General features: G+C 38.5%; 3 protein-coding genes across 3 annotated transcripts; 1 reads left to right on the forward strand and 2 right to left on the reverse strand.

The window, feature by feature from the left end:
* Window positions 1-5033: 5033 nt before the first annotated feature.
* Window positions 5034-7044, reverse strand: LOC117960860 (alpha-2A adrenergic receptor-like). Its single transcript, XM_034899105.1, has one exon. It carries the CDS (start codon window positions 6437-6439, stop codon window positions 5138-5140), a length of 1302 nt encoding a protein of 433 aa, XP_034754996.1. The 5' UTR covers window positions 6440-7044; the 3' UTR covers window positions 5034-5137.
* A 1133-nt stretch (window positions 7045-8177) lies between these two features.
* smndc1 (survival motor neuron domain containing 1) lies at window positions 8178-13296 on the forward strand. The gene is made up of 6 exons (XM_034899107.1): window positions 8178-8335; window positions 8699-8818; window positions 9043-9185; window positions 10267-10428; window positions 11408-11561; window positions 12004-13296. The coding sequence occupies exons 2-6, from the start codon at window positions 8699-8701 to the stop codon at window positions 12139-12141; spliced, it is 717 nt and encodes a 238-aa protein (XP_034754998.1). The 5' UTR covers window positions 8178-8335; the 3' UTR covers window positions 12142-13296.
* Window positions 13297-13574: 278 nt separating this feature from the next.
* On the reverse strand, window positions 13575-22172 carry LOC117960861 (max-interacting protein 1-like). Its single transcript, XM_034899106.1, has 6 exons — window positions 21806-22172; window positions 20691-20793; window positions 20396-20425; window positions 18929-19043; window positions 15671-15842; window positions 13575-15520 (listed from the first exon to the last, which is right to left on the reverse strand). The coding sequence occupies exons 1-6, from the start codon at window positions 22032-22034 to the stop codon at window positions 15357-15359; spliced, it is 813 nt and encodes a 270-aa protein (XP_034754997.1). The 5' UTR covers window positions 22035-22172; the 3' UTR covers window positions 13575-15356.
* Window positions 22173-22784: the final 612 nt, after the last annotated feature.

The following is a 22784-nucleotide window of genomic DNA, read 5'->3' on the forward strand; positions in this document are numbered from 1 at the left end:
CTACGCTTGAGAAAGGAAATCTGTCAATGCAAATTAAAATACCGACATTTGGCGCCAAATGCTGACCATTAGAGGCAACCTGCACTACACACTCATCTGAATCCACAGATCAAGTGGCATTAAGTATGGCAGTAGTAGTAACAAAGACGGTTTAGAATAATCTATCTTTGTTAATGATGTTACTTCATATTTGTAATTTGGTAACAGGCTATCGTGTAAAAGCTTGTCCACTCTTCCACCCACTCCTATGCTTGGGATATCTATTTAATACCTTTACAAACTGAAACACTAAACACGTTTCACTAAACTGTCTCTAAGTTCGAAACTATACCGTAAAAGTGATGATAATAATAGCATAACATTTCAGCAAGAGCACAAACAAAATCATGCCAAAAATATCTCTTGGTCAGATTGCCTTGTATTCATTTAGTTGAGTTTTAGGAATCTGGCAACACAATTAATTTGGGCTTTTAATCTTTTATTTACAAACATACAGTATATTATCTTGAAATTCTATTTTCTGCAAATATGTAGAAAATCATTTAAACAGTTGCTTACACTTTTTTTTTTTTTTACTGCAAGTAATAACCTCAGTTTTTGATTCCTCTTCCACTCTGAAGTATGTAGTCATGTTTTTATTTCAAATAATCATATGTTGTGACTTATGATTCCATGACAGAGGCCCTGCCAAAAAGAAGTAGAACACACAATAGTTGACACCCTTGCTGTAGATGACTAGGGAGAAAAGGAAAAGAGGAGAGACCATAGAGACATCTCAGTTGATAGTGTGGTACAACTTGCTTTTTCTGTTTTTAGGTGTGTTTTCACTGACTGCATACTGAGGGATGAATCGTTGTCCACAACAGCTAGCTGGTGACCACAGATAAAGTCCAATCATAGGAAGCTCCATACTATCAGGAGTTGGTGTTTAGTTTGTTTATGTGTATGTAGCTAACATCACCCAGAAGCATGTGGTGGGGAGGGGGTTGTGCAGGCGCTTGTGTGAGAGGGGAATAGTAGGCCAGACTGGAATTGAATACGATCGATAGCACAGACAGGACAAGCTGGCTATGGAAGAATTATGGTGTCAGGAGCAGGAGATTTGCCAAAGCTTAATTTGGTATCAGTGAGGATTCACTGCAGAGCATGGAAGGCATTGCTGTGGAAAGTGCTTGGAGTTTCACAGAGGTATTTTGACTTTTAGTAGTGATGAGCAAGAACAATCAATGTTTTCCAACTCATTACAATTTGTAGTGAATTTTAGGTAATTGTGGCAGATTGCTAAGGTCATTGTCACTCAAGACAATGAGTAAAACCCACATTTTGGGACTATTTATAATGGCTCAGCCGTCAACCTTTTCACAGCATTACACCCCCCCTTTCTTCTTTCTCTCTCTCTCTCTCTCTTATGCACAGTCACACACATGCACACTTATACTTTAAGGCACTTGTTGAAAAGAAGTCATTGTTTTTATTATGCTCAAAATGAATAGATAATTCCTGTTGCATCTTGAAACAAAGAAAAGGTAAATATGATTAAATGAAAGCATGAATGAGTAAAGCGTAAATTGACTGTGCCAAAGAATGAACTGCCATTTGTTGATACATTTGATATATTTAGTACATTCCACATCATCCCGCGCTTTGGCTCTCTGATCTCTCAGTTGGGGTCTTCCTTCCCCTGGGTCTTCTTGAGCCCCTTCCAGAGGAGCATGTTTTGCTCGTTTCGATGGCCTATGAAAATATAAGAACCTAGTCCACGCTTCTGACATTTGTCCATAGTTTTAATTGTTATTACTACAGCTGTATATTGTTAAGCATGAGAGGCGAACCTGTATTTGAACCAGTGTTTCCGTTGGGATCTCTGCTTTTGTGGCGGCCATGGCAAAAAACACAAAATAAGTTATTGAATGTATGAATGTAGAGTAATATAATAATAATATCATAGTTCATAAAAATGCAGCACAGTGACGATACAGACATTTCATATGACGTGTGTAACTCTTTTGCCATTTGACCCGTGCTGGACCCATTCATAATGAGTCAGCCGTCACTCTGTGAGCAGCATACGTCCATTCCCCCCCCCCCCCCCCCCCCCCCCCCCCCCCCCCCCCCCCCCCCCCCCCCCCCCCCCCCCGCCAAAATAATCATGATAAGTAATTGTGAACTCAATATTGATCAAAATAATCGTGGTTATCATTTTGGCCTTAATCGTGCAGCCCTAGAAAATACCTACATTTTCAGTTTTGATTCTGATTTTTCAAACATTTTTCTTCTGCATCATTTTGACAGCCATAGTGTAACACATTCAAAGACAAACGGTTAAAATACAACTTTTTATTGAGTAAAATTTCCAATGGCAGATGCACTGGGGAGCAGAGGGAGTAGAGCATGAGGCACATTAAACCAGATATTCCTGCTGCTTACATCCTTCACATTGTTATTTGATTGTCCCACATCCTTATCAATTCAAGAGGGAGGAAGTAGTATATGGCCCAGCGTGCATGATTCATTGTGCTCAATTCATAAGGAATGACCCAACATTCAATTAAAACACCCTATGAATCACTAGATATTATTTAAACTTATTACTGTCCAGATGCCTCTGTCTGACTGCACAATCTCTGTCTGACATGCAGTCTGTTCTCTTTGGTCTTTAATTGTCTTTACGTTCACCACCCTCTTTAAGACACGTGACTAGCCTTAAAAAGTACTTCTTGAGCTGTAGGCGGGAGACATAAGAAGGAAACGGAGAGGAGTGACTGGGGAGCTGTGTAGAAGTTGTGGGAACGCCTGCCAGAAGCAGCTCATAAAGCATAAATCGTGACGCTCTGAAGTGGTAGAGGTGGAAATAAATCATTCTGCTTCATAAAGCAAAAGTGCACAGTACACACGCTGAGAATACCAAAAGTAAGGATTACAGTTTGTAACCAACTATAGTTGATGGTAATAATTGAAGCATAGAGGATTGAAAACACAATTTCACTGAAACATAACATATTTAAAAACTTTTAGTAACACGTGATTAATGCAATAGGTCACCAATGTATATATATATATATACATATATATATTTATATAACAAATATTTATATAACAAACTAGTCAACTCATGATGAGGTTTTATGATTTCCACTGTTTTATTATTCTTTTTGGGCAAGTAAGTTTATGGGTATTTGGGTATTACATTTAATCTCTATTATTTGGAGAGTATGTTCTTTAAACAGTAATGTATGTATCTTGCTGCTCAAGCATAGCGACAAACTCCAATATAGTTATCATTTTAATTAAATGATGCAGTCATATTGCAACGAGTGCACTTTAATCTTTAAAGACACATTGATGTGTCATGGATCAGGGCCAGGTAGAAATATTTTAAATGTAACATAATGTCGATTGCTCAATACTAGTGTTATAAACAGCTACTTCTGTTAAAATATGCTACTAACTAGACTAATATATGTATATATTTATTTAATTTTCATTTTTTTTGCACTCTTCTGCTGTTATGGCAGGGCTTAATCCTGACTAGTTTTAACATAATGAAACCAACTGTCACCCTCAGTCCTAACGAAGCCCTGTAATGATTAAACAACATTGCAGAAATAGACTTATCTTTAATACATTCTCATTGTCACAAAGCCTCAAGTACCAATGTGTTTTTATTAAATCTCGTGTTAGATGTTCGTGGGAACTCTGTCAGCAATATAGTTGGTTCATAGTTCACCATTTGTGGTAAGTAAAACATGTTGTATTTTAAGATTCAGAGACATGGTTGAACCCAAACAAGTGTACCACAGGAATCTCAAAACACCATAGTCCCAGAGAGCAAGACATGGGAATCACTCGGTTATCTACTCTTGGATGAGAGGTGGTTGGTGGAAAATGTTTGCTAAGTTGATGCAATTATGGACGGTGCATTTACTTTTTTTTCAGGTTCACAGACTCTTAAAGGTTGTTAAAGAAAAGTTATAGTGCTTTTAACAATTTGCTAAAAAGAGGAGAGACAGGGGAGTACTGATATCAGACCAAGGACCACAGCACATTGATAAGCTTGTGTGGATATGAACTTCACACAGCAGCATGGTTTTTGTTTGACTTCAGGGGACGATTTAATGATACCCTGACGTGAAGGACTTATAATACTGATAAACTCCATTCACTATTCTTGGAGCACCCATTTCTCCTATAGGCGTAATTTTCTTTTCACATAATTGTCATGTTCTTACGTTTCTTATGAATGAAGGCAAACGGTGGTGGTATGGGGAGAAATATTTTGGGGTACAATTTGCTTTCATGTCCTTTTGCCATTGTTTGTGCAATGATTCAAAGATGAATAGTTTTGTTTTTTTTGTAATACTGTCTTCTTTCATGATGATGATCAATTACATAGACAGAGGCATACTTCCCAAATAATTGTCATCATTTTAACATTTGTATCTCTTGCAGAATAATTGCTGTCATGACAACATGATTTAGTTTTCAGTCATAATGAAATTATTGACCATGTTTGACATTTCAGTGGATTACAGTATTTGAAGCATATTGCACAGCAGACACAAGTAAAACATTTCTTGCATGAACATGGTCTGTCAATTAGAAAAGTTGATGAATGAAGTTTGCATCATGTACTGTGATGTGAGCCCTAGAGGTCTGCTTTATTACGATACAAACATTATGATTTTCACTGTCCCAGTTATAATACAACAGGAATCTTTCTCTTTTCTCTGTCTACAGCGCGCTGTCAGGCAGTCTTTAAAGCCATGAGAGAGGATGTTTTATACTCTAGTTAACTGATTGATATACTGATACAAATGAACACATACATGTTGAAAATGTATGATGTATCATTTCATTCACAATTGTACAATATAAACTCTCAGGTAGCCACATTGTAATACTAGCTGTAAAACAAACATTGCACCTTTAAATATATTTGCATGATTTAATATTACATGTACTGTAACATGTACTGATTTGAAAAAAACAATGTTTCAACACAAAAACAAGACATGCTATATTTCACATTTTTAAAATATTCAATAAATATTGTTTTAATGTAATATTTACACAGATAAGAGCCTGAATATAGAGTGCCAAAAATGCTGTTTTTGAAATGCATGCACAAAAATTTCATTTATAAACCTTTTCTGTCTCTTTTACAAAGGATCTTTTTAAAAGACCTCCTGAAGTCATTGTTGAAAATAGTGTATATAACAGGGTTTAGTGAGCTATTGCAGTAACCAAACCAGAAAAACATTTTGAACAATGTCTCTGGGACACAGCAGGTGTCGCACACGGCGGTGAGCGTGTATGTGAAGAAAAAGGGGAACCAGCAGAGAACAAACACCCCCATGACCACAGCCAGAACAAACGTGAAGCGCCTCTCTCTGTACTGCTTTCCTTTCCACTTGCTCGCTCTCACACAGGGCGGCCCCTCCGGCTCTGGAGAGGTTCCTCCAGGCTTCACCTGAGCCACTTTGGTTGTTCTCATGCCCCTCTTCTTCTTCAGGGAACATAAGATGGTTTCATTCCCATCAGACGAGGAGGGTTCTTCCTCCAGGTCCAGCCCGTTGATCTCTCTATCGTCCCCCTCTTCCATCCCCTCCCCCTCTTTGTCTTTTCTCCCCAGGGCGTCCAAACCACACATTGTGCCTTTTGGATTGCCATGTTCTTTCTGCCTTTCACCTGGCAGGGCTCTTGTTCTTTTCTTGGCAATTTGGTATATTCTAACATACACCATAATCATGATGAGGCAGGGTGCAAAAAAAGAGGCAGTGCTGGAAAATATGATGTACCATTTCTCATCATTAATTTTACATTCAGGGCTGTCTTTTTTACCCTCATCCTTTTTCATTGTGATAAGCGGAGGGAAAGAAATTATGGCCGCCAGTACCCAAACTATAAAGACTGTGCATTTAATCCTGCCTGGTGTCCTTCTCAGGTTGTACTCGATTGCTTGAGAGACTGACCAGTATCTGTCCAAACTGATTGCACACAGGTGAACGATGGATGAGGTGCAGAAGAGCACATCCAAAGCCAGGTAGATTTCACACCACACTTTACCAAAGTACCAGTAACCCATCAGTTCATTAGCTAAAGAGAATGGCATCACCAATGTGGCAACCAAAATGTCTGCACATGCCAGAGAGACTAAAAATGAGTTCTGAGGTGCTCTCAGGGCTCTGCTTGTGATCACAGCGATAACTACCATGATATTGCCAAACACAGTTAGCAGAATCAGGATACCCACCAGGATTGTTAAAGGCACACAGGTCTGCACAGTATAAGGGTGCCTGCCAAGCAAAGTCTCATTTCCGCTGGTGAAGTTAAGACAACCCATCAGGATGAGCTGTGGTGTCGAAGAGACTGTCTGTCTGAACAGTGCTCTTTTAGGAGGGTTGGAAGCTGTGTTTGCCAGCAGTCTATTAATATCCATTCAAGAACACAGCATCAGAGAATTTAGTCTTTTCATTTTGCTCCGTGAAAGATGATGTTGCTTCTTTCCTCTTTGTCAGTGAGAAAATAGACACCAACAGAGAAAAATTAGAAGTGTTTCTTTAGGTTAAAAAAAAATATATATATATATATATATATATATAAATATATATAGAAAAGAATAAAATGAATTTGATTAATTCCCAGTTTCCCACATTAGATTGATTTTAGAATGGATCTATTCTTTAACAAATAATTCTTCATCCACCAACATTTTAGGAGAAACAACTTGCAGTCAAGTCCTTTTGGAAGACATTTCATAAAAAGACTTACATTTTCGATATGCTCGGGGAGATCTTTTCATCTGTTGTGGCTGAGGTGGAGAGTACGTCTTTTTATATTGGCTTGATCTGCCGCTGAGGATCTGTGATGCTGGCTCCACTTCAGTGAGATCAGGAATGGGCGGAGTTCATCCGCTGCTTGAGCTTTAAAAGCAATTTGGTGTTGCTCCCAGACCCTGAAACCATTGGCTGATTATGACATTAACAATGTTTTTTGATTTATAGAAGTAATATCTGTAGTTTATTAAACTAGAATGGATTAAGAGTGCACTGTATAGTTTTGCAGTTCTACCTTATGAACAACATGATCAAGTATATCTGGAAAATAGAAGCTTGAAATAATACCTAAATCTGTAGAGAGGATCAGAGTCATTTACTGAAGAGATCAGACACTAGTAGTGCAGGAGTAATGAGTACATTTACAAGAATAAAATATTTACTTAGACAAAATTTTAGGACAAAAAACCTTAGTCATCTAGTACAAAGTCTGGTATGTGTCCACAGCATGTTATTATCGTAATATGTATTGTTTGAAGAGAGAAGCACACCTATTTATCTAGCAGTGATCATTGGTTCTCAACCTTTTTTGATGGTGACTGTGTGATACAAAGCCTTTTTTGCTTGTGACTATGTGTACTTGTTTGTATAAGTTAAATATGATTTCCCCATCCCTCTCAAACTGTTTCATCTAAATATTGTTTAAGAGGCCTGTATTATTTCAAGAAAATGCTAGAAACTTCTTTGTTCCTTAGTCCAGTAATGTTCTCATGACCCCTTAGATTCATCTTGTGACCCCTTGGGGCTCCCTGGAACTCAGTTTTGAAAGCCCTTTGGTGGGGATACTTTATATATAGTGAAATCAGGATTGGGGTCCATGAGTAGCCTTTGACCTAATGTAAAAACATCATTATACAATGTCAGGATACAGATCACAGACACATCACTAATACCAGTATGGGAAAATGTCCCGCAGACTGAAGATACAAGGCTGCTTGGCATCACTCTTCTTTGTACTTGATCTGATCTTTCTTGTTGCGAGGAAGTTGCGTAACTCAACTCAACAGAGGCAACAGTGATGGGATAACACAATAAAAGGGAGACATTAACACTCAATCCAAAAAGGAGTACTGTATGTACTTTAAGTAGTTGTGGAACAAAACAGAAAGAACAAGTAACAATAATTGGGTTAAGAATTGGACACAGCAACCTAAATGGCACTCATATCACATTAAAGCGACTCCACAAACAGTTTTTTTTTTTCTCATCATCGTCTCATTGAGTACCAGAAGCTGTAGAGCATGTGAGGAAAAACTGACATACTGGAAGCTATAGGAGTTAACTAAGTCCAGACGATGGCAGTAGTGCAACATTAAGGATGCGAGCTGACGTAAAACCCGAAGAAGAAGTATTTTTTTCCCCCCCAGACTTCCGGTTTGCTCTTCGTGTACGGGAGTACTGTTGTTCTTTTAAGCAGTAACGTTAGCTCGGTTTGGCAAATCGTTGACTTGAGATTCGAATGCTTTCGGTATTTATCAGTGAAGAGCATTTATACCAAGGTAAGATTACACACCTACAGTTTATTTTTGTGATTGCCGGTCGTTGCTAGCATTAACGTTAGCCATCGTCACGTCAAGTTTAGCGTTACGTCGAAGAAAGAGGGCCGAGGGATATTGCTAACGTTAACAGTTGTAGCGTTAAGCTAACGTGACATTTGGTGGTTTTTCCTTTTCGTGTTAAATTTTGAGTAGCCCGGGTTTCACTCATTTCGCATTAAAAACACACTATACAAGTAATTTGTATGATTTAAATTGTTAAACAAATGTGACAAGTTAGCTATTTAAGATGTTTAGCTACATTTAGCAGCTAGCTATCGTTAGCCAACTTTTTAAGAAAATTGTCTTGTTTTTTTGACAACACAGATGTCGGAAGACTTGATGAAACAGTTGAACAGCTACAAAGCCCAGCTACAGCAAGTAGAAGTTGCCTTATCGACGGACTCAGAAAATGAAGACCTTCTTAAACTTCAGAAAGACTTGCAGGTTTGTGTGAATGTGATGCGTTCAAGTGATAAGCACTCCGCTTAAGTAGCGTATTGCTCTTTGCTGGATTACAGAAGCAAGTAAAGGCTGTAATAATTCAGATTTAGAAGCAAGCTTTTTGTTGTGAAATATGTTAATACAATGTAAGAATGTGCATCCTCATTTACAAGAAAATATGATTAAAAAAAATTTAAGTTTTTTTTTACTTATCTTTTCTTCTTCAGGAAGTCATCGATTTGACAAAAGACCTCCTGACATCACAGCCTACAGATAGCGCTTCTAGTACCCATGGCTCGGAAACGGTACCCCTGAAGCATGGCTGGAAAGTTGGGGACAAATGTATGGCTGTGTGGAATCAGGACGGACAGTGAGTATCACCAGCCTCTTCATTACATGCAAGCGCATTTCTTATTGCACTACAATTTCAGTTCTTTATCTGAATTAGAGTAGTGGTTTTATGAATTAGGTTCTGTCTGTCCATGTTATTTGTTTATCTTTGCTGCACAATGTTTGGATGTCACTTTGGACAAAAGTATCTAATTGCTCGTACTATATTATTATAGATAATAAGTGCATTTTGTCCCTTGAGACGAAATACATTTTTGCACAATTCCAAACGATTTTACTCACTGAGAAATTCCCCCAAACCAGATTATCCACACAGCACAAATTTTTGTTTTGATGTTATTATATAGTGGCTGATAATTCAGGAGTTGTCAGTCAATCGTTCTAAAAGCCCACAAATTACTATGTTGTCTTCTATTATTCTGTGGTAAACAATTCAATAAAACACCTTCTTATTCTATCAAAGGTATTGTAATACAATCATAAATCATTTTACATTCAAATGTAGTTTAGTGGTTGGTTGTTTTAACTTTGTTAAATAATGAGGTGTGTGTGTGTGTTATTCTGTCTAGTGATGGATAACAATGCATCTTAAAATGTGAAGAAATTGCTCATTAGCTTTTCAGAAAGATTGTTTGAAAAACCTACAAGGAACACGCTTTCACAACAGAGGCATGACCTAAAGTAAAGCGTAATTTTAGCTCCTTTTGCGTAGCTGAAATCTGAAATTGGCTAGGAATGCATTTAATTCCAATGTGTAAATGTTATACAATTTCCCAAGACAACCGTGCCACCAACATACCCTGGAAATATTTGTTTACCAAAGACTATAACCAAGCAACTGTTTTTTTTTTTTCTTTATGCATTTGCCAAAACATGTAGAGACGAGCAACTGTAAATTTGAGTTTCATGTATGTTTGACCTTAAGTGGAACAAAATGTATGTACATTGTTGTCTTAGAAAATGCTCAAAGAACATCTTTTAGTCACATATTACACAGAAGAATTTACCATTCAGAATTATATTAGTTTAGCGTTGCTTATTAAGTAGAGCTTGAGTATTTGGCTCATACTCACCTGCTTACAGACGGGATTTTTTGGCAGGGTGTATGAGGCTGAGATTGAGGAGATAGACCGGGAGAACGGAACTGCAGCCGTTACCTTTGCTGGGTACGGGAATGCTGAAGTGATTCCTCTGCAGAACCTCAGACCAAGAGAGGAGGGGAAACGTTCCGACGAGGAGGGGAGTCTAAAGCCGAAATCAAGGTATGAATAAAAAAGCTCTTGTCTCACTCACTCAATGTGCGTACATACAAACCTTTGCTAACATCCTGCTAAACATCCGAAAAACATTTTAAGGATTGTATTTGGATTCACAAAACATTGTGCAAGTGCCACCTATTTGTTTTTTAGTTAAATTTTTTGTCTTGTGTAATCCTTGGTTTGTATAATGGTTATATAATTGTGAGCAGCTCCCTTTTTAATTGGCTTCTAGGAAATTAGCAACAGTAAGTGGAGTAATATCCAGGATACACTCTACTGTGCCATTCTCATATTGCATGGTAATGACATGGGTGAATTTGGAAAAAAAAAAAAAAGCTTTAATTTCAAGTTGGCTGCACAGTAGATAAATGGCAAGTGATAGGCATTTAGACATCAAAACTAACCATTTCCAGGCCTGGTTCATTAAATAAATGACTGAGATTTTTTTTTTGCCGTTTTAATCCTTAAAAGGAAAACATCTCTTTGAACTATCACATTTTGAGTTGACAATTTTGCAATACAGTTTCAAAACCATTCAAGCACCTAGCTTTATTAGTCCTTACTGGTTGGAAATTACGTGTGCCCCCTAGAACTCAAATGAATATTTAACATGCAACACCAACAGTGCCTCTGTTGATTTCTTTTATTTCTCTTGACTGATTTTTAAAAAGGATCATCCTGTGTTTTTTTCTACATTAATAACATTCATTGATATGTACATTCCAGGGAAAGAGACCCTAAGTGTGTGCTCTTTTAACATATTTGCTTAACAGAGAAGGCTTCAGCAGTGATTCACTTACAATACAATAGTACAGTTTATACATTACCATAGCTGAATATATTTTGCAAATATGGTTTCCTTCAATTTATACTGTATGTTGTACTCACTAATGATAGTCTTTTGTATTTTTCACACCATGTTTGTGTATTTGTACATCATGGACAGGATTTAAATGTTTCACTTTATTGTCTGTCTCTTTAGGAAAGAGCAGATAGCGGAGCAGAGAGAGTATAAGAAGAAAAAAGCCCAGAAGAAGGTTTTGAGGATGAAGGAATTGGAGCAAGAGAGGGAGGAACAAAAGTCAAAGTGGCAACAGTTCAACAACAAAGCATACTCAAAGAACAAGAAAGGACAGGTACTTGTTCTTTTTTTTTTTTTTTTTTAAAGGCGTGAATTTATTTGAGAGTAACCCATGGTTAGAAACCTATGGCACATTGTGTAAACAGTGGACAACTTGGGGTAACTTACTGTAGACGTCTGCTTCCATTTGCTATCTAGCATTAAAATTAATTTAAAAAAGTCCAACTAAATTGTGAAATCAGTTACATGGATATCTTTAAATCATTATGGTGTGGATTTGAGCTATTTTAGCCACTGGCATAACAGTCCCCTGTCCTTCACACTGCATTGCATACTGCAACGTCGTACATGACGGGAGGGCTAGGTAACTTCAAACTAGTTCCACACAGTCCTTGAATTGCTGTGGAAAGATTGTATGTGTGTGGTATATTTAAAAGTCATCCAATAATCCATTAATGCATTTTGAAACAATGATGGATTTTCTGTTTTTCTTCTAGGTAAAGAGGAGCATATTTGCATCTCCAGAAAGTGTAAATGGAAAGGTTGGAGTGGGAACATGTGGTATTGCAGACAAGCCAATGACCCAGTACCATGACACGTCAAAATACAATGTCAGACATCTAATGCCTCAGTGACCTGATATATTCTGTACATATAATAATCCACTGTACACTAGCTGTTTCAGTGTTTTCCATTGTGTTTATACATGATTTATTTGTCCCAACTAAAGAAAGCTTTGAAAGGAATTGCTTGCACACCATTGTTTGAAATATTGATGTACCAGTAGTTTTCTTAGATATTATGTAGGTACGCAACAAAAAATATCCGATGGAGGGGATTTTCCCTGCCCTGGAACATGGTCAACTGTTATGTAAGAACAGGAAGTGGCGTTGTAGAAAAGCTGTAGAGTTTGCTGTTTCTGTCCAGGTTTCACTAAGGCCTAAATACCTGCTAAGAGTATAAACGGGGGTTAAATTGCGGCTCAGCCCAAATACATAGGCCTACGCTCTTCTATGTCAGCGGTGGACACTTAAGTCAGAAACTAACAGCTTTAATAATGGAATGTGAATGGCTTTGATATTCTATTTTAGGGCAAAATGAGTAGGATTTGTCAGTTTCAGTTCTTAAACCCAGCATTCAAAATGAGTCCCTCCTTCCACGCTCAACGAGGGGTTCGTTGCTCGGCAGCAGGTGAAAGCCAACCCCAGGTTCACTCTGGTTTTGGAACGAGCTTTGTCCACTTTAAGTTTTGACTATATTTGCATTTTTGTGTCCACCCTTTCTGTATCTTTCTCTTGGATGCGTGCTTATGATCTGAGAGGTTGATGCTCAGAAACGTCTCGAACAAAGCATAATAAGAAAATGCAGGCCGAGAGCACGGTCTCTGCAGATGCAGACACTGCCACACACTTCCAGAGGGTCACAAGATGATTGAAAGGGATTATTTTGTTTGGGTCCATACATTGTTTTTAAGGAAAATCTTACTCATTTGGGCCTTTTTAAACGATGTATTGATTTTACAAAATGATATTATGTCTTTAATGCAAGACGGTTTGTGGCAGATCTTTGGTATCTAGCAAACCTGAAATAACTGAGCCCAATTTAACCCTTGAGTATTAATATACACTCCTGCAGATTTGGTTTAATTTGAAACTGGATTTTAAGCACTGACCCATTGTAAGGGAGTCTGAACGTCAATAATGGTGTTGATTTGACATGGCTCAATTTGCGTTTTAATTTCTGTGTATATAACAGTGAAATAAACATTGTTTTGTTTTCAGTTTTTTAAATCCTTGCTTCCACTTCATTCTGACTGTTTTTACATCACGTTGTACATTTCGGCTCCGTCGGGTCCCATAGGATTTACCGTTAATAATAAATGGAGCAGCATGCTACAACTTTTAAAACAACCCGTTTTCCTTAAAGTCACATCAGTTTTTTTGTTTGACAATGTTAGCTACAGACTTGATTTATCTGCGATACTTGTCGGCCTAATACAAGACACCCACTTTAATTATTTGAACATTGATGGCAAGCTTAACAAAAAAAGACATTGATTATTGTTTTGGTAGTAGAGGTTTATTTAGTTTCAGGTAAGGTTTCAGGAACTGTAACAAAGTACTAGCAGGGGACCAGCAGCACATTTTTGCAACAAAGTCACCTTGGATGGCTGATTAAGCACAAGAGAAAACATTCGGGGGTGTGCTTTGATGTACTTCCTTAAGTCTTTTTTTATAGTGCATTTTATAGTTTCCCAAACAGGTTGAGGGGGCAAAAAAGACCTGTAACAAGGAACTTTTTGCAAGAGTCATATACCCATGTTAAGACACAATGTGGTGGTGATCTGCTTAGGACTTGGACCAGGAAAATGCAGATAAATGATCATATTGAAATGTCTTATTTGGTTCCATGGATTCCAACAGGTCAGCAGTGCAATTCTATGTCAAATATACATTGGATTATTAATGGGAAGTCTCCAAATTTGAAAGATTTTAACTTTTTTGTTGTTGCTACAATACATTAAAGATACAGTACCAAACACTTAAGTATAAACCAAAATTAGTATTCTGTAGTGTTTATGTTCATGCTACAGGCATTTTTTAAGACTCGTCAATCCAAAGCATATTACAACATGATTAGACAAGCTACATTCAATACACATGCACCATAGCTTTTTTTTTTTTTTTTTTTTTTTTTTTTTTTAAATCACAATTGTTTTTAGTGCTCAATATTAAAACGGATACCACTACTGGAGCAAGTGGAAAACTAGCAAAAAGCTATTTGGTGTTGGACGGACAGAATAGTGTTCTAAACACAGCCAGCATTAAGGATATGATAAAACTAGACACTTTATTGCTTTAAGCCTTGTGCTTGGACAAGTGTGGGATAGCTTATTATTGTCTAAATAAAATTGCATTAGCGCACCGTGTGAAAGACGTGATTCAACAAAACATTGAGTAAACTTTTAGCACTGCATATGTGGGGCAAAATTTAATGTCATCGAATTTGGTAGACATAAACAAAATTGCAAAAAGTTCAAACATGGCCAAGATCTAGCTACAGTAAAATTAAATATACCAAAAATAAATATTATAATCATAATGCAAAATAAATAAGAATAACAAGGTTGGACTACACCACCTGTTTGGATACGACTGTATTTCAGTCAAGAGAAGGGACGCCACGTGGATCAGTGATGGTTGCGGGTCCTAAAGCAGAGATTATTGGAGTGTAATAAACATTTTGGAATGCAGACATTGTAGCCCTTGTCACCGGCTTGTACACTGACAAGAAGTGCTGTCTGGATATGTTATCCGAAGAAGAGGGGCTATGTTTTTACAAGGCAAACGTTCCCAATGAGGAGCTTCTAGCTGGTATAGGGGTTTTAGTGTTTTTGCTGGTTTCAGAGGATTAACTTGACTAAAGGTAGAGTTTCCCCCCCAGTGTTGGACACTGGTGTGATCATGGGTCCTCTACAGGGTCAGTTTTGATTGCAGGTATGGTTGGTTCAAGCTGGTAATGGGTTAAAGGTCATTCAGGTGATGGGTTAAGTCTACTCTGAAAACGAGGAAACTGTATATTGCCAGAGAAGTTAAATTTGAGGCTGTTGTGTCAAATGTTTCACACTGATGGAGAGGAGCCTCTTGGCTTTTAGGCTGAGTTGAACTTAAGGCTGGTTCTCAGGGTGGAGTAGACATTTCATTTGTCAGGTCAAAGGTGGGATTGAGGCTGGTTCTTCTTCTGAAGACAGTTAACCTAAACTGCAAAGGGTGAATGGAGCTTTAGGCTGGTACTTTCAAGGTGAAAGCCATGAAAGACTGCAGCTGAAGTGAAAGTATAGGCTGGTGCTTTAAGCAGAGAAAGCCAGTTTTAGACTGCATGTGGAGTAGCCTTCGTCACTAGCGGAGCTCTGGCGGCTGCTGTGGTCGTCCAGGTCACTTGCTCCATTGGTGCTTACACTATCCATTTCTCCATGGGAGAACTCAGTGCTTCCCACATCCACTTCAATTTCCTCTGCACAAAAACAAGATTAATTCATACAGATTAGTTTTCTGAATCATGTTAGTTAAAATATTTGAAACTGGGCTTTCCATGAATGTTGACGAACCCTAATGATACTAAAGGTGGTGTCCTTGGACAAAGGTACCGACTCAGAACACTGACCTTTGTCAGACTCTGAGCGGTCAGAGTCCATGCGGGAGCCCACGCTGTCCGTACGGACCCTCTCCCTATCTCCGTGAGTCTGCAGCTGGGATAGCTGCCTCTGCAGGTGCCTCTGCTCCCTCTCTAAGGTCTCCAGCTGGTGCAGACTCCTCCGGTCCATCTCTTCAAGTTTCTGAATAAGGGAGGTATACAGAAGAGTTAATTGTTTTGTTATGTACAGGTAATCAAGAGTTTGTTTGTGTGTGTATGTGGGATCTAAAAACCAGGAGTACAGTATACATGCAACATGCTGCACTCCACAAATTTAAAGTGCTATTTGAGGGTTGAATTTGTTTTAGGATTAGGTTAGAATGCATAGGGATAAGGCTCGGGAATGCATTATGTCAATGACGGGTCCCCACAAAGATAGTCTCACAAAACTGTTTGTGTGTGTGCCACATTGGGTGTTTACTTTAAATCCCACCATTATGACAACGCCTCTCTAGATGTTTGTCATATTAACATACTACATGCATGAGAGGATGGTAAACTTAGCAGTAATGTTAATATGTAGTTTCTTCTGCAACTGGGATACCCCCCGTGCCTTCTAATGAAATATTCAGCATGGTTGGATTCTAGGAATAGCTGATGTCTCTGTGTGATGTGGATATAAGTGAAAGAAGACTTGATGCAAAAGGCAGAGTAATTGCTTTGGTTTTGGTAAACAAATGAATATAAAGGTCATCTTGTCCTGCACGCAGAAACATTCATTCTTAGCTTTAATATATTTAACCTTACCCAGGTTGAACATTGATTTTGGTTCATTTGTGGTGCACAAGAGTTATTTTAAATGTAAATGTAAACGTCAAACAACACATACAAACAGCTATTAAGTGCTATTATGCTCATTTTCAGGGGAGTCACATCAGAATACGTTTACATGGTTTAATTTTCAAACAAACACCATATTGTGTGTGGATCACTCTGTTTTAGCCACAGAGTGGAGTGAGGCATCTCACTTCTTTTCCATCTTTGTTGGGAGTTGCACACGCACAGTAAGTACTGCTTCTGACAAGTTATCAGTACTTACTGAGTATGAGGGCGTTATAATGTGCGTTACAAAGTGACGCACGTTTGTCATGGAAGTAAAGGCTGGACTACAATAGAACTGTATGGAGCAGTTTGTGAACAGTGTTTTCTTTTGTGTGTTCTGCAAGTCCCTTAGGGGTGGACTTTGGGCTTTTTCACTCTGTAAACCTATAATGTGCAAAAAAAGATATATAACACAAAGCCAAAAAACATAATATGAGCACTTGAAAGTTTGTTTAAGAAGCCAACAAATAACCAAACTAACCCTAATCCAATCACTTCACACCCATCATCACATCTGATTGTGCCATAAATAAAATTAAAAAATTCCCCCAAAAATGCTAGTTTTACAATGGGAGTTTGGTATAGTGATGCAAGGGAGAGTAGCACGTATTCATGCTTTTCCTGTCATACAATGTAGAGTGTTTTCTTTCTATATTTCACTTCCTGCTGCCATGACCTTCATGCTGCTTGCACCTACTCCGCCCTTTTACTCATCCACACAACCTCTGGTTCCACAAATACAAAACCGCAGCATTCAGGGGCCATATTTCCTGGACTTTAAACAAGCAAGTCTGAAATCCACAGATGACATCACACAGAGACACACACAGACACACATTCCCACAGACTGCTGCCAAGATTGCTTTCATATGTCAGCCTTCAATCATCCCTCAACTGCTTCCCACTGCTGAAGCCTGCAGATGGAGTTTAAGAAAATCCCAAATTTCCCTCAAAATATCTTATCTGGCTTACACTGTAGCCTTCAGGGGAGCCAAAGTGTTGAGTCTTGGATGCTTTGATGTTACAGAATCATTTGCGCAGTTCAGACATACTCAGCGGCTCATTCAAGCAGTCAGTTCTAACAACCAGGACAGATCTGGTGATGGTCAGTGTACTATTCACATTAATCTAAAGTGTGAAAGACAAAAGACCTAATCAACAACTACACAAGGCTTAAACTCCTACAAAGGACAGCCCTAGAAACAGGGAGATTTGTTTAAAAGGGGAAGAACAATTGAAATAACCAAGCAGCAACCATAATGTCCGAATGCTGAGGCCAAAGTACATTAAAGTGCAGTTCATCTAACGGTTCAGAGGAAACTGACTGCATGAAAGTGCCCAGGGAAAGCCCCTAACTTTTCTGTTGCTATAGTCAATATCTCATTTACCCACTTCTAATGATTGAGTGACAGTTTAACACCAAATTGGTCTCAGCCTGCCATTAAATCACGTGTGTGCTGTCGTTAACCTTTTATATTAGATATTGAATGATCTAAGCCACAAAGTTCAAAGAAGAAATAGTAAATCCAGACCTTTCCGCTCTTATCCTGGTGTTTATACCGTGTCGGCCATGATTACAAAGCAAGTAAGAGCGCAGTTATGTCTATTTTAAATTAACGCAATTACCTAACACAATGTATCGAATTCCAAAGGCCACATGAATTTCAGGCTAAATATCGAGCTGCCTATGTAGACAGTGGAGCCCGACCAACAGTAAAGTACCACAGCAGCTAATACCAGAGAGGAAACCAGAGGCTGTGGGCCACCAAGGGTTAGAGCTACAAGACTAAAATACGATTATTTTCTAAAAAATAAATAAATAAACAGGATCAGACCATCACTGTGGAATCACATCAGGTCTCAAATAGGAGTCATTCTAGGTGCCTCCCCTACATCAAGGTCATCCTCTGTAGTACTGCAGATCTATATTTGCTGTTAATATGACATCAACCGTTTTTTTACGCAAGGGTGTGTCTCTTAATTTCAGGTAAATTCGAGTGATAGGTACACAAAGCAAAATGCTTGTGTAAAGCATGAATTATGTACTATTACATTTATTCATTTGGCTTCTGTCCAAAATGATGTAACCAATTTGTCTTTTTCACTGATAACATTCTGATACGCCACAAAAGGAAAAGCACAGAAGGAAATAAAACAAAAAAGTATAATTTAGCTGCTTTAGTCTGTTGTGAAAAAGGACTGTTTCAGCATGATGACTCTTGTGATGTTGCTACTGCTACTTTCCCATAGTAGCATTACCAACTATTAGCATGTGGCCTATCAGGACAAAGAAGCAGTGGGAACTATGTATGTTGATATGTTTCGGTCAATACTTTTTGATTACTACATTGGACAGAAATCCGCCCTTAATCCCATGATGGTACCATACAACAGGGGCTACCACACCTTGATATGTGCTTTGGCTTTGTTGAGCAGTCCCAGTGTGGTGTGCCGACTGCAGTCTGGTCCCAGAGGGATGAGGGACTTCAACCTCTCTAAACACAGGCGGAGATGTGCTCGTCTGCAGGAGGAGACAGTCAAGACGGGTCACTTCTCTTTTGAGACAGCATACATGGAGTAATGTGCATTGTGCCCCAATTATACAGACATAAAGATTAATTTCCAGACTAATGTATTATTTAATCTTCAATGATGCTTAATAAATCAGATTATAATATTTCCATCTTCTCCAATCTGATTAGTTCTCTAATAGTTAAGGAAAACTGCTGTTTGATTGGTCCCGTTAAATTCTAATTATGATAGCATTAATCCATCTGTGTTAAGCAATGTAACAGTCAAGGTATTCAGGCACTTGATTTATCTGTTTATCCCTTTTGCTAGTTAGCCAAGCCTTCTGACGCCTTTGCAATTACACATGGATCTGTCTGCCTGCGATTTAAAAGCGGCTGAGGTCAGCTCGATGCTCTGTTTCTGATCCACCAAGGCCTCTGGACCTGTGGTCTGAACGAAAGCAGAAACTGGCAAAGGACACTCACTCTCCTTTCAAATAATGGAGAAAAATGTAGGCCAAGTTGTGATGTCATCTTTTCTCTCTGCATTGGCCACCATTTTGTAATATAAAATAGCCGGATGTGAAATAAGCCTTGCTTGTGAAGATGCCCATTTTCTCATCATTTAGTGCATCTCTCAAACCAAGATTCTCACACACATGGTTTACGGTTGAAGATTAACTGGACCTGTAATTTTAGGACAAATGTGTCTAGACATTTGTGCCATGCTCAGAGCAGTGGCTGTCTCATCCTGGAGCAATAGAAGCAAGCTGCTGAGAAACACTCAGGAAGGAGCCCTGTTGTCTGGAAACAGACGGTTCCCATTTGCTGACTGGGGACATGTCTGCATGTCCTCTAGGAACTGCTGCTTCTGAGGATGCATTACACCATGTATTTATCTGTCTTGCAGAATGCACACTGCCATCATACACAATAGGCGAATTTCCGAGGCTGTTGAAAATAAATGTCTTTTTGGAAGTCCTTGGATGCAGTGCATCTTGTTTTGATATGGCATGCACCAAGATCTGCAAACATGGCAGAATGGAGAAAGCTTGTTGAGCTTGAAGCTCCATTTTGAGACAGCTGGCTCTTGAGTTAGACTCCCTGTGTACCTTATTTGCTAAAGCAGTTACAAGGCTGTGGATGCTGTCTTATTCCTTCCCACTTCTGTTTGAATTTTGCACATTTCGTTGTTCTGCACAAAAGTGGATTGAAGTAAGATGGAAGTAGAATTCCAAGATGACTACCTACCAACCTCAACATTTCCCTATCTTCATCATGTCCTTAAACCTTTCAGTTGAGACAACACTGTTTTTGTCACAAACCGGCATACACATGACCTCATCTGTCATGCTTTACTCACCTATTTTTTTCCAGTTCATTGTGTGCTGACCTGTTGATGTTATAAATGTATAGACAAAAATGTTATACAAGTCTCAATGATGCAAAATACAACATATTATACAGTCTATCTATCTGTCTATCTAATGCTGCAATAATAAAATCATGTTATACCACAATACTGATAATGTAATGTTCATAATCATTTTATTTAGAGTGATTGTGCATCATGTATAATTTAAGATATGTTCTCAAATCCATGCATAAATGAAAACAAACATGGTAATCACATCTACTATATTTAATTTAGGACCTACCTATTGTGAATATTATCCAATTTCTTGTTCTTGAATTTACGCTGTTTCTGATGATGTGCAGTCTGGGTCACAGGGTAAGTTGAAGCATAACCATGCTCACATTCTGGTGATGAAAATGATCAAGAGGATTAAAAAAGAGGATTGTACAATTTTAGCAAATGTGCTCCAAGCTAAATGCTTCACAACGGCTTGAATTTGCATGACAGATGTGACCTTAATTATTGTATTAGATATGTGGCCTGTGGCAACACATCCATTGAACTAAACTAAAAGAATTAAAACTCTGTGTAATAGTCAGACAACCCTTCTTAGCAAATGTTAACATCAAAACACTCATGTATTAGTCTGTATTTTCCTACAGTTCCCATGAACCCTCCTTCCCAGTAACATAGGACGTCAGACGTGAACCTGCGTGTGATTGGCTATCTGCAGTGACTCGCGCTGGGAACATGTGTGCCGACCAATGAAAACTTTACAATTTGTTCCATGTGGAAACCATGTGAACAACACATACAAGGAAGCAGCTGCTTCTGAAAATTATAGGCTTTGAATTGGAAATATTTAGAGAAAATATACTCAAACTCGCAGTTTGTATGTGCAAGACGGTCCTTGAATGCTATAATTGTGAGTGGAATATATATTTTTAATGGAATAAGCGTGAAAGAAGCTGGGATACTGACATAAAACACAAATCCGAAAAATAGGAGTCTTAAACATCATAAATGTCTAAATGAATTAACGTAAATGTGCATGCAAAGCCTATTTAAAAAAAAAAAAAAAGATGAATGAATCGTGCTTATTTAATGAAATCTCCCGCTCTGTCAAAGACCAGTTTGTGGTCTTAGTGGGAGCAGAAGATCATTCAGCTGAAGGCTTTTGTTGCAATAAAATCTCTCTGGCAGTTCTGAATAAAACATGTAGGCAATTTTCCGATTTCTTTACAAGGATGATATTTTGTGTGTTAGGTCGATTAGACTAGTTTTTCAGTAGCAGGTGAAATGTACTGGCTGCTGTCCTTCTCATCTGTGCGCTGCGCGACTTTTGTCGCCTTCGCCTCTATTGTTGTCTGCTCGGCGCATTACGTGTTAATATCCCCTACTGCCAGTGTTACTTACTTCCGTTGTTCTTGTCGATATTTTCTAGGTAATTTGCTGCATCGAGCAGCACTTGCACGTTCTTCATGAAAGTGCCGATTTGGTCCATTGCGGAACATTTGGAGTATAAAACGTCGCTGAAAGAATACTCGGACAACTCTCCGACATCCTGCTGGTCCATCGAAGCATCTGACTCCGACAGAACCTCTTCGGGTTTCAGCTCGCTGTGCTGTCGCATGTACTTTACCATTTTCACTTTTTTTGGGGGGGGGGGGCGGGGGGGGACTTTGACAAATAAGCAGCGCTGAAAGTGCTCCTTGTCCCGTCTGTGCACTGAGCGGATGACTGAAATGAACTAGACTCGATGGAATTGTAGTCCTTAGCCTCAGCCACTTGCCCTACTTGGTGGATAATCCCTCCCACTAACGCATGCACATTGCATTCATTGTCAACTGTGCCATAATAAATCCTCATTATCAATACTGCATAACAAATAACACAAAAAGGGCCTGCTTTCATTTATAGCAACGCTGCTTTATTTCACTTTCACAAACATAATGATAAATTATGACAAAAAGCTGCCATTCACGTACACATACTTTTTCTGACTGTATGTGAAAAGACTTTAAAAGTGAAAAGCATCATGACCAATGGCAGTAGACAGTAGCAGGTCTAATCAGCTGTGCAACTGGGTCTCAGAGACAGGGAAGGGTTGGTGCCTGATGTTGTACTTTAAAGGGATTTGTTTGCTCCTTAATGTTATGAGTAATAGGAGTTTTCCCCCTTGTGTGTAAGTACAATACATTCATGTAGTTTTAGAGGTAGTTTGAGGTTATTTGCCTTGGAAATAATATCATTTTTTCACCTATCTTTGGCTTTCCAAATGTCTCTTGTTTTCCCCTTGGCTCCTCTGGCTGTTTTGTATAGTTCTCCAGTTCTAAAACAATCTATATTCACGTAGAGATAACAAGCACATAATAAAGTGAGTTAATGTCAGAAT

This window comes from Etheostoma cragini, chromosome 17, assembly GCF_013103735.1.
Source record: "Etheostoma cragini isolate CJK2018 chromosome 17, CSU_Ecrag_1.0, whole genome shotgun sequence".
NCBI classification, from domain to species: Eukaryota; Metazoa; Chordata; class Actinopteri; order Perciformes; family Percidae; genus Etheostoma; species Etheostoma cragini.

Bases quoted from the DNA above. Each gene is read 5' to 3' on its own strand.
- LOC117960860 (XM_034899105.1), bottom strand. From the start codon at position 6,439: ATGGATATTAATAGACTGCTGGCAAACACAGCTTCCAACCCTCCTAAA.
- smndc1 (XM_034899107.1), top strand. From the start codon at position 8,699: ATGTCGGAAGACTTGATGAAACAGTTGAACAGCTACAAAGCCCAGCTA. The intron at 8,819-9,042 runs GTTTGTGTGAAT...TTTCTTCTTCAG, and splicing joins AACTTCAGAAAGACTTGCAG to GAAGTCATCGATTTGACAAA. The intron at 11,562-12,003 runs GTACTTGTTCTT...TTTTTCTTCTAG, and splicing joins CAAAGAACAAGAAAGGACAG to GTAAAGAGGAGCATATTTGC.
- LOC117960861 (XM_034899106.1), bottom strand. From the start codon at position 22,034: ATGGTAAAGTACATGCGACAGCACAGCGAGCTGAAACCCGAAGAGGTT. The intron at 20,794-21,805 runs GTAAGTAACACT...TTTCATCACCAG, and splicing joins TATCGACAAGAACAACGGAA to AATGTGAGCATGGTTATGCT. The intron at 19,044-20,395 runs GTGAGTAAAGCA...CTCCTCCTGCAG, and splicing joins AATGAACTGGAAAAAAATAG to ACGAGCACATCTCCGCCTGT.